The sequence below is a fragment of the Gavia stellata genome, chromosome 15, assembly GCF_030936135.1.
Source record: "Gavia stellata isolate bGavSte3 chromosome 15, bGavSte3.hap2, whole genome shotgun sequence".
NCBI classification, from domain to species: domain Eukaryota; kingdom Metazoa; phylum Chordata; class Aves; order Gaviiformes; family Gaviidae; genus Gavia; species Gavia stellata.
Genome location: NC_082608.1, coordinates 7,369,617 through 7,385,561, shown reverse-complemented (window position 1 = coordinate 7,385,561; position 15,945 = coordinate 7,369,617). Strand labels below are relative to the sequence as shown.

Sequence of the window (15,945 nt, the reverse complement as noted above, 5' to 3'; positions counted from 1 at the left end):
CAAATTTTGAATGACTGTGAGAATTGCCTTTATGAAACAGCAAGTTTCCTTTTAGTTTACTCTATATGTAAAAAGTACACCATTTATAAACTAGAGAAGGGGAGATTCTTTTTAAATCTCGTCTACTCAATTAATAACAATAATTAAAGAAAGCTGATAGAGACTTTGTCCTTCTGCTACCAAGACTTCGAACCACTGCGAAAGGGTTCCGGATCTCACCCTGAGAACTGCATTTTGGCATTAACAGTGACTTCAGTAGGATCACACGTGTGCGCAGAGATGCCCGTGAAAAACAGTTTGCAGGACTAAGTCAGTAGAACAACTAGCAGCTTTTCCAGACATGCTGGCTTCCTTCTCAATCAAGATACTGCTGAGCAGGGACAGGCGGGGTTCGGGAGCGGTTCCTCACCGCGTCCGAGCGCCAGGGCTGACGGAAGGCAGTGCGCGGACATCAGGAGAGGCGCGCAGGGGGTCCCGTGTCCGCATCCCTTCCGCACCCCTGAAGGGGCGGCCGAGCGGCACGTACAGAGTCCCGGCTGGGGGGAGACCCTCCGGGCCATGTGGAAAAGCTGCTTTTCCACGGAAAAAGGGGGCAGGCCCCCGCGGGCGGTGCGGGCGCGGAGAGCGGCACCCCGTAGCGCCGGCTGCCCGCGGGGGTCCGCGCAGCCTGCCGAGGGCGGCGCTGCCCGGCGGGGCGGCCCCCGCAGCCCCCGGCCGCGCCGGGCATGGCTGGGCCGGGCACGGCCGGGGCCGCCGGCGGCGGCGGCAGCCCGGGCTAGGAGCCGCCGGCAGCGCGGGGCGAAGCGGGCCGGCTCCGCGGGCGGGCAAGGCGGGGGCCAGGGCGGCGGGGGCAGCGCGGAGCATTGTCTGCCCGGCGCCCCCGGGGCTGCGCGGGGAGCGGAGCGGGGCCGGCCCCGCCGCCCGTGCCTGGCTGGAAGTGAAACGCGCCCCGGCTGCTCCTTTGCCTTTTTTCTTTCTTTCCTTTTTTTTTTTTTTTTTTTTTTTTGGAGCCTCCAAAAGGCTCACTCGCCCCTTTCATCTGCCGCCGCGGCCCAATGGGAAGGCGGAGGCTGCCTGCAAGTGGTCTAATCTCAATGAGGTGTCAATCATGTTCCCCGGTGGGTGAAGTAAGGTCTTTTGTAACCGCCTCTGTCTTTGGGAAAGAGAGGAGAGAGGAGGAAGACTGGAGCGGAGAGGGGGACGCCGGACCGTGCTGCAGGAGAGGAACTGAGATTTGAGCTCGCTTGCGCGTTAGCAGGGAGAAGCGGAGCACATGGATTTCTAAACACGCTGGGATTTTATATATCTACACAAATAACAACAAGCGAACCTGACCCTACCGAAAACAGTCAAATGAATCGTAATTGCAGATCAATGCAGAGAAATGGGGAAACTTCACTCGAAACATGGTTAGTTCCTTTCCCTTCCTACTTCCTTAGCCCCTTCCCCTCATTCGGGTTTTACTCGGTTTGTTGCTGTGATTGTATGCTGGTGTCTAATGATCTTCCTTTATTATTTCCCCCACACACTTCCCTCCGGATCTGCCTAGCTGCCGTTTGTAAACCCAGAGAAAGTCCAGAAGGTAGGGATGGCTCCTTACTGCTAGTAACTTTGAACGCCTTCCGCCGGTCCCTGCGTTTGCCCCCGTCCCCCTGCCCTCTCCCTCAACTTTCCGCCGCGCTTTGCGCGCTGCCTGCCCGCCCTGGCCATGGGGCTGGCCATGGGGCTGGCCATGGGGCTGGCCGCGGGGCTGGCCGCGGGGGCCGGGCGGGCTCTGCGGGCGGCTCAGCGGCGGCATTGTCTCTTCTTTTCTAGGTGATAGTTTTGCGGTGAACGCCTCTCTGGCTCGCAAAGGGCTGGAGGACTGGATGGTGAAGCAGAAATACTCCGGGGGCAGCAGCAGCGGAGGCAGCAGCTCGGGACTCCAGCAAGGCTGCCAGCACCGGGCTGTTTGCAGGCTCTCCAGCGCCAGGGTATGTCAGCTTCCTCGCTGCCCCCACCCCCCCGCCCCTTCTTTTTGAAACAGGGAAAACCAAAAGCTCTTTCTACATCCCTCTCTCCCTCCCAAGGGCTGGTTGTGCAAAGGAAGGGTTTTCTTTGCCCTAATGCTGCTCCAAGGGGCTGCCCCGTGGGTGGTTTCCTTCAATCCTTTGATGAAGTTGGGAGCTGCAGAGCAAACTTGGTGCTGGTACAAAAGCCAGCCGAGTAAGGGGACCTGTCCGCTAGTGTCTGGGCAGTAGGATTAGAACAAAACCTTTCACAAACAGAGAATCTCTGGAAAAAGCCCAGCACCCTGCCAGTGTGCGCAAGCTTGTGAACCCTGATTGGTGCACAAGTTTGTCTGTGACATTTTGGCAGAGGAATTCAGGAAAGGAGAAGTCCCCGAAGAGTGTATTGTTGTTTATTTGCTCTTTGCTAATAATGCGTGGCTGACTTTCCCCATAAGAGTTGCTGCACATGTCACTTGTCCTGGCTGCTACCACACTGGTCACTTTCCACCCTTTCTCTTCCCTCCAGTCCTCCCCTGTAAAGCTGGGCTGGAGGAAATGTTACCTTTTTTCTTTTAATGTTGTCCCTTTAAACAAAAAGGCATGATGGGAGGTAAACAAATGTAACAATTCTTGGATATGGTCCTCATAGTGTTTCAGGGTATGATCCAGAGCTTCTTGATGTTTACTGAAAGCCTCCTATTGACTTCCATGAGCTTTGGATCGAGCCCTGAAAGCTTCATCAGTGGAAAAGTAACCTGAGAGATGGGGAGATCGGAATCTGTGCTTCCCAGCAAGGAATGTGGCTCTGAAAGCACAAGCAGAGCAGGGCCACCAAACCTCCTGCAGGCAGGGCCACCAAACCTCCTGCAGGCTCTTTACTTTATTAGCCACCAGTTTTATTGTCAGAAGCCTGGACTTCTCGTGTCTTGGGAAAAAATAACTCACAAGTAGAGAACACTTCATTTTAGGTGGGGTGTTAAAGTGTGTAGATGATGTGTAGAATGGGAAAAGCTAATGATGACTTTTTAGGTTCCACCAGTGTTGTATTTCGGGGAGGATAAATTGTTTGGGAGTCACTAGGAGTAAGGTGAGGGGGGTAAGATATTGATCTAAGCACGTGTAATTGATGAGCATAATTGGTTCATGTTCAGCTTGCAGGTATGGTTGGTAGAAGTGATTTTTTTTGTTGTTGTTGTGCTTTACTTGGAGATAATGTGTCCAAAGAAAGAAGTTCTCGTTAATAATGGTACATACATGTACGATACAGATGCGAAGAGTAAAAACATGTGCTTTTGATTATTTTTCATTATCCCCATTTTTGTGAGCCAAGCTTTTTAGATATGTTCTACCTCTCACATATATGTTTTCTAGGAAAGAAGCTCAACTCACCAAACTAAACTTGGGTTTAAAATACAAGAGTTAAAGGTCAAAAAATCTTGACTTTAGCTTTGTGAAATGTATTTTCTTCCACAAAGACAGTTTGTTTTCTGAAAATAAAAAAAAAAATCTTTTGTCAAAGATACTTTACTATCCACAAAAGTCTTCAGTTTTCAGTTCCATGAGGTCTTCTCAGCTGGAATGACAGTAGAACAGTATTTCTCTTCTTTCTCAAGGTGTCTTCTTCATGATAGCTCAGCAATTAGCAAGCTGTTAACTAAAAATTAGTCTATAGTTTTACTACATTATAAAACTGTAAATAGGTTTAAGTGTGTTTAAAAGTAGTGCCCCATGAGGCTTTTTACTGTCATCCTGATAGAGCTGTTTCTGAATGTTTTAAAATATTTGCAATTTATTGCCTAATATATTTGGTAGGATCTGTATGCATATATAGCCTGCTAATTGATTTAGTTTGTCATCCTTTCACAGGCACACTGACAGCTACGTTAAAGTTCCTTTAAAATATGAACTTTTGGTAATATGGAAGGATGCATTTCTAATCCTAGATTGGAACCAGATGTGCCATATGTACAGTCTTTTTGACAAGGATTATGGAGTCACAGCTATTGACTCTATAGCTGAGATTGCATGACTGTTTCTCTTCTGAGATCTCTTTGATCTCTTGTATAATTATACCAAGGCACAAAGCAAATTGTAGCCTAACCTCATGGCTCTTCATTCACCTCAAGATGTAGAAATACTAGTCACTTCAACTAATGGTTAGTCACATGGGATTGTGTGGGACAGTTGTGTATTCCCCAGTAATGTAGTACTGTTGCACTTCAATCGACCAAGGGCTCTTCTCCTTACTACTTCAAAATTCCTTCTAAAACGTTCAATTAGTTTACAAGGCTCTGTGGAATGGTACAGTTTTATTATGTCACAGGTGAAGCTTTGGCTTCTCATTAAAACATGTTGGTTTTTTCCCCTGAAATAGGTCCTAATTGCTGCATTTGTGACTTATGGCAGAAAGAGTTAGCTCAAACACTGATGAAAATATCTGCATTCAGAGAAACATCCAGTTGAGTTTAAAAAAAAATAATGGTCCTAGAAATAATTTTCTTCCTAGGAACCCTTAACCAGAGTTTTGTTGATGGTGGTTTCATTAGTATGTAGGGCCCTATTTAGTGAAATCCAGTGTATTTCCAAAGACCTGTTGATGGGAGAGGAGATCTCTCAGTTGCTTCCAAGCCTGAAACTTAAAAGATTTAGATCATTTTGATTAGAACTCAAATGCGATAGTGAAATTTGGCTTACATTGCTCTCTACAAGCCAAAAATTCTGTCTTGGCTGTAGTTGGAAGGCTGTTTTCCTCAAGAACAGAGCAAAACCAATTCAGCGTCTAAAGTTAGTCATCCAGGAGAGATGACACTGAAGTTCATGGGGATTCATGTAGTGTTTTACAAGAGGAATGAGTGACTAATACAGGAAAGCAATAAAATTTCATTTGTGCTCCTCTCTAGAATGATTGAATTTACAATAGTTGTGGAGGGGAGGTCTTTATGTCAGTTCACTCAAGGGGTGTTTGACACAAGGAGGGTTCAAGAATACAATACCTTTTCTCTTCCCAAACTGAAGTTTTGAGAGTTTCTTAGTTAGAGCAGACTTCCCTCAGCTGACAGGTCAGATGCATCAGTCACCTGAGAAGGATCTCATAGTAAATTGTTGGCTGAAGGCATGAGCCAGGGGAAGGAGAGTGTATCTGACATACGCACTTCTGGTGTGTATACAACTTTCTGTTCTGGGCTGAGAGCTCTGATCTCATTAAACCATTGCCACCCGCCCAGCAGGGGCTGCTCTGCTCTAAATGTTTTAATTACTGTGGCAGCTGAGGGCTGGGCTGCAGCCTTCCACATCATGTAGAATTAAAGAAAAAAGGAATTTTGTTGTATCCATGAGATGTATGAGGTCCAGAGTCATCTTCTAGTTTCAAAGCTAATTGAAACCACTGGGGCTGTAAATCTTCGATCAAGCAAATACACTTCTTTTGCTGCTTTTTGAGTGAGTTAACTTGTGCCCAGAAAGGTTTTCTGACACTGTGGATTATCCTGTATAATTCTTAAGTTTAAATTTATTCCCCAAACTGTTTCTGGAGATCAACATTGTTTGCAAATATTCATGTATTTATTTATTTAACTGAGAAGTAGTTCTATGCTACAAGGGGAAGTATTAAATATGACATTTGCTTAGTTCAATTTACTTTTATCTTCAAAGCCATAAGAAATTTTGCTAGTTTCTTCCACGTTTCATTGAGATCTGTGCTTGGGATTGGAAAAAATCTCATATTTTAATTAATTAAATTTCAAACCAGCTCACAGTGAGCCAATTTGTAAGTAATCATTTTAGGTAAAATAGAAAAGACTTTAGCTTACCACTTCTGCTGGGCTCTTTAGTGCTAGTGATCCTCATGTTCAACCCTAATTGATATTAATTAGAGTTGAGTATCTGGGCTGGGAGTATTACAGTATGAAATGCTGAGGCACATCACTGCTTCAGAGGTGGAGCTTGTTGTCCATTTGTTCTGTGCCTGTAACTGCCAGTGACATTAATGGGCATTCCTTGCACGGCTGAGAGGAGACTACACCAGTGTCAACTTCACTGCTCCTCTAGCATGATCTTTCTTAAAAAACAAAACAGCCCCTCCCAATCCCCCGCTGTTAAATAGCATGTCTGTGTGTGCATATAAAAATACATAGCCTTATGGAAGACACGGCTGGGTAGGCCATTGACCCAAAATGAAAATAATAAACAGAAAAGAGACTTTTTTAGTGGTCTGTATATGCTATGGCTTCAAGGCTGTTGAATTGGAAGATTTAATTGTAGCACTGCTTTGGGGTCATCTCATGGGTAGAATGACATTTGGAAGACTACGTTCTTATTGATACAGTGACGAGCAATTAAAATTTCTTTGGGTGCTATCTTGTGTGACTCCTTGAAGTGATCTTTTAAACTAAAATATTTTCAAGTACGTTAATGTCAATATTGTATAGATAATTATTTATATTGACTCTGAGGATTAAAAGAAACAACCGGCTCAGCAGTGCTAGGTAGTGGTATGACTAAAAAAATACTTTGATATACAAAATATTGTGTATGGCATTTAAAATAAAATTGCCAAAGTTTGTGTTGAAAGAGAGAGAAGCAGAATCTTATTTAGCGTTGAAATTTGGTGCCAACAAACCAAGATAATTTAATTAGTGGTGCACATATTATATCTTGACAGCTCTGATTTGGGAAAATTATAATATGAATATTAACAATCAAAGAGTCCCTGAAAGTATTAGTGCCATGGTGATGAGATTAGTGAATTGGCCAATACTGTAGCAGAAAGCTAGATTCCAAGGGAATTATTCCTGAATGATACCAGTTGGTGCAATTAAAAGCCACAATTCAGTTGCCATATGGAAAGTGTTAGGCATCCTTACATGGTTTCAAAGCTATGTGCCGGAGGTTAAATTGACATATGAAGAAAAGCATAAATTAAATATTTTGTGTTATGAAATTAAAAGTTGACTTTGCTTGAGCCATATGGAAGAAGACAGTCTGTATTTCATCAGGGCTTGTTTTATAGGTGTTTCAGATTTAATGTGGTGCACTTTTAATTTGGCATGTTGATTGGAAAGTTGAATGGCCCGTGAAGTTTCTGCAAACAATCTCATTAGAGTAACTTTTTTTTGATCTCTAACAACCCTCTTCCTCCCACCCCCTCTAAAGTGGAGTTACTTAGGTTGATGTTTGTAGGAAGGAAGCATATTCTGTGTAGTAGTTGGGTGAAGTCCTCATCTAAGTGATATAAGCTATGTTTCTTGGGCTACTGATAGTCCCTCTTGGCTTAGTGAAACCTTAATTCTTCTGAATGAGAAGGCCTTGGTTGTGGAGTATATTTTCTTCTGTAAATTGGGATGAAAATTAACAACAGTATGTTATATTCTTTAATGACTTAAAGGCCAGACTACACTAAAACTTTGGTTATAAGAAAAATGGGAAATTTGTAGCACATGGTTGTCGACATATGGGAATGTTCTTTACAGCAGCATTCATTAACAGAAGGGTTTTCTGTAGGTTTTGTGAGATTTGTAATAAGGCCCAGGAGGAGCTCGGCAAGTGGCTATTTGTAGGCACCGTTAAGAAGATGATCTTAGTTGACTTTTATGGTTTCTTTTGAATTGGGTTATGAACAGAGGAAAGAGAAGTCTCTTGAGTATTGAAACTTTGTAAGAGTTAGTTTTTCCAAAGTTGGGGAAATAATTGTTCGGTGATGATATTTAAATCAAAAGGGAACATTGCTCCCTGTGCTGCAGATGTTGGCCTTTATAGAAATCCTTGTGGATGGATTTTTGCTTCGTTAATGTCAGCATCAAAACCTGGTTGGAAAGTAAATGGTAGATGTTGAAATGTACAAAATACTTGAAGTATTTTTTTGTAACTAAACCACTTTTCTAGTTAATATACTAGTTACTCTGAATACTTGGGATTTTCAGACTATGTGATATTTATAGATATCTTTTAATGGAAAATAAGGTATAGCTTTAGTTCAAAAAAATTGATGTGAAGAAATGGTCAAATAGACTTTCTCTGTGAATTTATTTAGTCGTATCTGCCAACACTGGCAGCAAAACTAAGCTTGTATTTACTCCTACAGAGTAACTGCAGCTATGGGAGACTGAGTTGGACTGTATTCCATTCAAGAATTATTAACCAAGTTCCAAATGCAAAATCTTCATTGTGTCTGATTTCTGAGCCAGCAAAGCATGTTTGTGTTGGAATATCTTATGACATTTGTCTTGCAGTGGTGGAACACCAGTGGTGTTAGCTGTGGTGAAAGGGCTGTGCTGGCGCAGATATTTTTACTACTGCGTAATCTAAGAGAGAGGGGAAATGACTGGTGTAGGTTCAACTAGTGCTGTCCTGGTCTTTCTGTAAGGGGTACAGCCATAGAGTGCATTTGCTTTTTGTAAACGTCTGGATTTATTGTCATAAGAGCAATATGGCATATATTTTGTCTTGTAATTTGCAGAATAGAGATGACACTTCTGAACGTGTGAGACATCCTTTTTCGAGTTGGAAAGTCCTGTATAGTTAGTGTCTTGCAAATAGACTGCTGTCATGTAACTGCATGTCCACTGTTTAATAAGGACTGGTCCGTTGGCTTGTCACAGGAGTTGGCATTCAAACAGGCTTATATCTGCAAGTAAGTGTTCAGCCAGATTCATGAATACCTATATGTGTGCATCTCACATGACCTGATATGTGCCCATCATATGTGAGAAATACTTCTGTTTCAGTCATACAGAATCTCAATTGTTTGAGGAGAAGGGAACAATGCAGTCTCTTGTTGGGAGGTCCTATAACAGCTGTGAAATTGAGTACCACTGATTTTTGTTTGTGTGGTGTGGCCTCTTGTACGTTACAGAGCAATAAATGATCCTATTGTTTTAGTTAATAAAACTTTTGGTGGACTAAATCCTTTTGCTCTTCAGAAGACCAGACTGTGGCCACAGGAGACTGAAACACCCTCAGTACCTGAGAAGCTCCTCGATGGTGAGGAAGAGCCCTGTAAAAATGCACCTAAAAGATCCCACCAGACTAACATCTTGGCAGGGATAACGGAAGACCCTGTGGTTCCCTGGTTCAAACCAAGGTCCCTGCCATATGTACATGAGAAGGAGTTGTTCCTTAAATCTGAAGCTGTTGTTAATAAAACTTAATACTTGTTCACAAGACTTACTAGGGAAGCAAGTTTTTTGCTTTTTGTCAAAGCTCTGAGTTTGATAATTTTCTCCAATAACGCTTCTTGATCTGGAAATTCAGTGGAACTCTGAAACTCATTGCGCTGTGAAAGGGGTATCTTGCTTATACCTTGAAAAGTGCCATCTACCAGTCTTGCTTTCGGTTGTAATGGATTCGGATTTAAATGCAGGCTCAGTGGCACTGGTCCCTTACATCATTTGCAATGAGAATCCCTCAAGAATGTGAGATTCCTCCCTTAAAATGTGGGAGGAAATCAGTTAAAAAAATTTGCAGCAGAGACCTCTTTAAGTGCCTGGAATTTTCAGCCGTGTATCCTTGGGCTTCAAGCTAACAAATGCAGGCAGTTTATGTTGCTTTAGCTCAGAGATGGATTGGCATGTGGTCAGAACAGTCTATGCACTGTCCATTGAGAGAAATACTTCATGTTTTGCGATTAGGGTGGAATTTAATGCATTTGGGGGCATTACTGTGGTGGCTTTAAAGGGATTAAGTATATTGAGGTTCCTATTAAAGTATAACATTGTGATTCAAGATCTGTGAAAGAAAATCATGCATGGGTGTTTGATCTTGGGGTGCAGCCACACATGCTGTGAGGCATAAAATAAGGGGATAGACTCAGTAGGGAAGTGACAGAACAAAGTACTGTCTTGCAGGAGAAATGGGATTTGGGAGCAGCCTCGGATCTTTTGATCCACACTCTGATGCGAATGATAAGTGGTATGGAGGTGACAGATTTGTCTTGGGGGAGGAAGGAGAATGGTGGGTAGTGTGTCGCACTGCCCTCGGAGATAGTTTGCTGTCTGATTCCCCAAAGATTTCGTAGTGGTAGGTAAGGACTAAGCCACTTCTTGTTGTCCTATCTTAAAAATCTTTTATAATTCCAGGATGGTTAGTTTCAAGAGAGTTAGGTAAAGAAGGTAGTAGCTGTAAAGCTAAGCCTTATGTGTTAAATGCATATAAAAAACAAATGCCTGTTTGGGGGAGCGGGAATTTTCTCTGAGCATGGAGTGCCCCAGTCCTGAGTTCACAGAATAACAAGCAGTCTCTGTATTGCATAAGATGTTGCGGTTAAGCCTGTATCAGTGTTTCTGTAATAAAGTACTCTTTTTGAAACAATAAATAATAATATTGCTTGTGAACTTTCCAAGTCTCTCTCTGTTCACATAGCGTACGTGTGTATAAACTACAGATGCTCATTCCCCTATAAAGAGAGAACATCATAGTCTAGCAAACAGAGTATCTGTCATTCCAGCTGAGCAAAGGTCTAAGGCAATAACCCAAAATATCCTGGAAGAAATTCTAAAAAGCATTGAAGAAATCAATCGTCTGATCCTAGAGGAAGGTCTTTGATGTAATCCTGGTAAGTTTATACTGGGAGCCTGCCTACTTCTTTATGGTCAGCCCTAGACTTTCTATATGAAAAGTAGATCAAATAATTTCATATGCTTCTGCTTTAAAAAAAGATGGTTGATAGTTTTCTAAAGCGTACACACTGTTTAAATGTAGATTGTGGCTTTTAGCCGAAGCCCAGGTGGGGAGAAAAGGCTTTTCAAAACAAGTACTTACAGAAAAACAAATAATACTTTGATATTTTCCCATGGAAAAAGTGTGCCTCATTTAGCCATCCTGAATATTTAATTTTATTTTGAGGATAAACTTTATAGGTTATCTCAGTTAAAGCCATTTTTGTTTATGCAAAGCTTATGTGCAAAGGTCTTGTTCCTGATGTGGATATGTATGTAAAAGGAGTTTTCAGAATACTGTAAATAAATAAATTACTTTTAAAGGTATATTTTTAACTAACTCAGTGCAGTTAGGTAAGTCTGGTTTTATCATCTTGAAAAATTCTTCAATATTTCTCTGTTATGTTTTGATGCAAAAGCCCTGCTGTAATAGAGGGGAAACTTCTCATTGCTTTCAGTGGTTTTGTATCTGGTTCTCTGCCACATCAGTGGAAGATGGGGGAAGGTTCAAGTGAGACTAATAGCCTTTTTATCTAGCAGCTACATTGCTGGTGGAATGGCAATGTATTTTCCCTTGCAGATGCAGTTTATCTGATCATTTTACGACAGGTTCACAAAAGTTTTTCCCAGTTGTACTGCCACTTAAATTCCCATTTGTAATTAACAATGTAATTTTGCAGATAGCTTTAAAAAGCATGTTTTGAGAGAGGCTATTCCCACGGCACTGCTTAATAGCCATTAAAATACCACATTTTTATTGTTTATCTAGTTAGGTTGGTTTGTTAAAGTATTGCGCCACAGTCTCATTCTCTTTTTCTTTTTTTTCATCTACTCTAAGGCTGTTTTTAATTGTTTATTTATGACCAATAGGAAGCACACAAAATCTTTAACTCTGGACTAACGCACAGCATAAAGTAGTAAATGAGATCTCTTCCTGCCTAAGCTATTGTACAAGGCTTTTCTTTGAAAGGCAGTCTTGGACTAAAACATAGTGATGTGTAACAGAAAAGAAAGAAGGAAAAAAAAAGGTATTTGGAAAGGAAGAGTTGTAGCATCAATGAATACATAGACTTCATTGGAATTTTGTCATCAACCTTACCGTGGCACTCTTTTCTAGATGTCCTGTTTGATTTATTTATTTCTTTTTAGAGCACAATTTAGAAAAAAATGAATGAAATAAATTTTTGTGAGAACTGTGTGATGAAAGTCAAAAGTAAGGCACGTTGAAGTAGCTCTGTGTCCTTGGACATTTGCTGTTATCCAGGAGGGACTAGCTAGACTGCAGCATGCAGGTGTTGCCCATGCTTAGTCAGTGAACATACATGTGCTGTTTAAACACAGAACAAACCTCTGCTAAAAACAATTTACCCTTAATCTGTGGCCACCTCTGATTTTCCCCATTTTGGAAAGACAGAAATGGAAGACACTGCAGTGGGAAGCCCCCTAGATTTGTCAGTAAATGAATAACAGACAATGGGTAATGTCCTGCGGGAGCAGCAAAAAGACTGCGAGGTCCGTTATTAGCTCTGCAACAGTAATCTCACCCTCCTCATGTGTGTTTCTGATGGCAACACCAACAGTCTTGGTCTCCTCAAAAAACGAGGAGAATTTCACCACCTCTGGGGAAAATAGGAAAGCCTGTCAAATACAGAACGGTTAGACAAGAAAAATGCTAATGGCATGCCTTTAGGGGCACGTTTTAAGCAAGGAAAGAGTCCTGGCCTGCTGTACAGTCAGAGTGTCTCCTGATATCAGCAGGAGCCCTATCCAAAGACCGGGTGAGGCTTCTTCCTTCCATACTCTCAAAAGACATGGAGTCTGTTCAAAATCTGCTGTTATTGCCTATCAATTCCAATATCCAGTAGTATTAGGAATGGATAACCAGTTCTGCCTTCAGTTAGAAATGTGTACAGAGACTCTTTTCTGAGAGGCGTGCCAGTCTGAGAGACATGCTGGATCAGGGGTAGGATTTGGCTTTAAATTGTGTTGGCACAGCTTACTGATGCCAGTGGGCTGGGTGCTAATAGCTGACGGCAGAACTGGGTGGAGGGAAGTAACTCAGCTGAAAAAGCAGTCTTCTGATGTTCAGTCTCATCTGTCTGTAAATAGCAGGGAGGAAAAAAAGTGCATGTTACCTGGACTTAGCCATCCACAGCCAAGAATCTTTCTTCTCATGATGGTGATGAACAGTGAGTATTTTGTGTCATACCCGGCTGCACACCAAACTATATTGTAAGTTTTGTGCAACACTGGTTTGCAGTGGCCCTTCTTGCAAGGCGATGCCTTCCTTCTGTATGAGTGCTGCTTTGTCCAGGTAAAGCGCTCGTTCTTCTGTTGACCAAGTTCTGCTTACAGCAGGGTTTACCCAAACTTCACATGCCTCTTGGAACTGCCTGCCTGTGTTGTACAGAGGGTGAAATGGTGCGGTTTTTTGACTGCATGCTATTGATAGGACAGATTTTGGATTGAGGGATCTTTGTGGAATATAAAGGGTTACGTTGTTGAAGTTACACAGGCGCCAATCCACTGGCACACCACAGGTGATCTCGGAGTGAATGTTGTTTAAAGCGCCTGTCCCACGGTTTCACAAATGTGCTCTGACCAGAGGATGTTTTTCTAACTTCAAAGGGCTTCTCAGGCTGGCTCGGTGCCTCACAGGCTGAGTCCACAATTCCTCCCTGCTAGTGATGTGTTCTAATCATGTGTGATTTTTTTTGGTATGTGATGTTTTCTTAAAGTGGCATTGACCTGTGTTTAAGTGAAACTTGCTCTTAAGCTTGTAAACACAAACTTGTCGTGTGGGCAGTTTTCATCTTAACCTGATGTGTGTATTTTTTTTTAAGAGCAAGAATAGACATCAAAAAGAGGAGTAAATTGGGGGGGGGGGGGGGAGGGCGGGGAAGAAATAAACTTGCAGCAGCCTTTGAGTTGCACCATCCAGAGGCTTTTCCTTGAAGATCAAGGTGTGGGTCCTTTGCTGGCAGTAAGGAGAAGAGCATATTTCCACCTTGGCAGTGCTAGTGTTACAGTAGGTTACTTTGTCTGAAATATGCATCTGCACAAGGGGTGTGCAAAGGGGGAAAGCAAGGCAGAAAGGAGTAGAAAGTGGAAGGAACCTGGGACACTTACCAGTGACTTGATTTTTTTTATTCCCACCACCCCCACCCCCACCCCCATTTAGCAGTGTTATATTAAAATAAATTTTTATGAACATGATTGTGGTTTTTTAAATATTAAAGGTTTCTTTTTCTTCTGTAGTACTTCGTAGTATAGTTTTCTGAAGGGAATTATTTTCAGGTTAATGCAAAATATACTTTCTTTTTAATGCTGAGAATTAGAAATGACTGAGTCTTTGTGGGCCAAATTCTCTTACTGTTGAAGTCCATTAACTCTCCATTTACTCTGCTGAGAGCAGGATTAGGCCGTGAAATATTTCCTGTGGTGCATTATGCTACGTTAGCTATGGTTGTGAATCTGGGAAGATCTTGTGTTCCACAAGAACACTGTGCATTGGTGGGCACTGGTTTTTGCAATGTTTGTGCATTCATTAAGGCTAGAAGAAGTGGGCTAGTTTGAGGTTTTAAACTCATAATTTTTAGTTTACTGTTATTACTATTCTGGATGTTTTTGAGTACATTAAAAAATCCAAACCAACAGCAAAACAAACCCTTTCTTCTTCTACGAAAACAATACCTTACAAGCCAGACCATAATACTTTGTTTGCCAAGTGATTGAAAAGGATCACCTGCTGTGGGAATAAAACATCGTACTGTGAATGGCATGTGATGAACAATATATCTCAGCTGTGCAATGAAGTTTTGCTCCTCATGAGTAGCAGTTCCACAATCTAGCACTTAATAATTAATCCAGCTTTCAGATGCAGTTTGATCCCAAGGTCCTCATCCAGACCAGAACCTGGAGAAGTTAGTGATCTCTAGGACCTAAGCCCTAACAGCAAACAACCTGTGCTACCCTGCCATCCCATGGTTATCGACAGGAACCCATCCCACAACGTTTATTTTGGCTAGTTTTAAAGCAGGTGGCCAGGATGAATTCCTAGTTTCAAAGTCACAGCTGCTGCTTTGAAATTGTGTAAGAAGGGCTTTAGTTTCTTAACACAAAATAACTGAGCTGCTGTTTGGTATTAGAGCATCATTATTCTGGGAAATGCACTCTTCATTTTAAAAATATCTTCTGTATGGAAGTTGAAAGTTTATACCTCATGATTCTAAGAGCAAAGAGCTGAAAAGGTTCCTTGTTTGACTTATGATTGTAAATACTTAAGAATTCCTCAGTGACTTGAGTGAATGGAATCTGAAGGTAGTATTAAAAATTAATAGCAATATTAGAAATGCAGAGTTACTGCAGGAATCTCTTGTTTGTTGATATTAAATAATTTCTGGGGGGGTTTTTTGGGTAACTATAAATGAAGATTTTTCTCTTTTAACTGGATACCTTTGTGGCAGTTAGCCCAAAAATGTTATGTCTTTATCATTATATCAATTAAAATGACCAAGTGAACTTTATACCATCACAGTAATGATGCTGTGATTAAGTAGAAGGAAATGTTCCATTACAAATCCCCATTTCCTCTCCTTGTAAAATTTTATTTTACAATGAGCCTTCTTGGGTGACTTTTTCAGTAGCATCAGCAACAGTGTCAGCAGAATGGTAAATTCATGTCACTGGAAGTATAAAGAGAATTTATGAAGGAGTTTGTGTTAAGCATAGTTTTCTTTTTTTATAAAAAAAAGGATTCTATTCATTGTGGTTTTTTTCTTCTTTTGTATTCCTTGCCACCTTATGATATTATAATGCTTTTTTGCCTACTTTCAAAATTCCATAGATACATATTTATAAAAAATATTTGTCATGTAAGCCTTTTTCTAGTGTAAGAGAAAGTACATTTTATGCAAGGTACACAGCATGGGGTTTTCCGGGCCTTCAATCTCATATGATCCTGTCTCACAATAAATATATGAGCAATGAGCAAAATACAGTCCACTCAGGCTGGGTGAAAATGTGCTCTTAAGAAAGAAGATGAGGGTCGGCTGGTTAGAGGAAAGGCTAGACCTTTCCTCTGAAAGGAGGCCTGAAAAAAGCAAGTAGGCAGAGGATGGAGTATTTCTTCAGCTTATGTAGACAGGCTTGTTAAAGGATGCAAAGGGCAAAATTAGGGTTCATTTGGTATTGGGGAAATGGTCAAAGAAATGAATGTAAGATTTGCATGCCTAGGATGTAACAAAATCATTGACTAAGGGGAAGGGGTGAGAATGGGCACATCAGAAGTACAGGCAGGACAC

General features: G+C 41.7%; 1 protein-coding gene across 1 annotated transcript in view; it reads left to right on the top strand.

The window, feature by feature from the left end:
* Positions 1-1,384: 1,384 nt before the first annotated feature.
* Positions 1,385-15,945, top strand: part of NKD1 (NKD inhibitor of WNT signaling pathway 1) — a 105,657-nt gene continuing 91,096 nt past the window's right edge. Inside the window, exons 1-3 of the mRNA XM_059825030.1 lie at positions 1,385-1,409; positions 1,550-1,582; positions 1,816-1,973. Of these exons, the coding sequence (XP_059681013.1) occupies positions 1,385-1,409; positions 1,550-1,582; positions 1,816-1,973 (216 nt within the window). The remainder of the gene's footprint in view (positions 1,410-1,549; positions 1,583-1,815; positions 1,974-15,945) is intronic.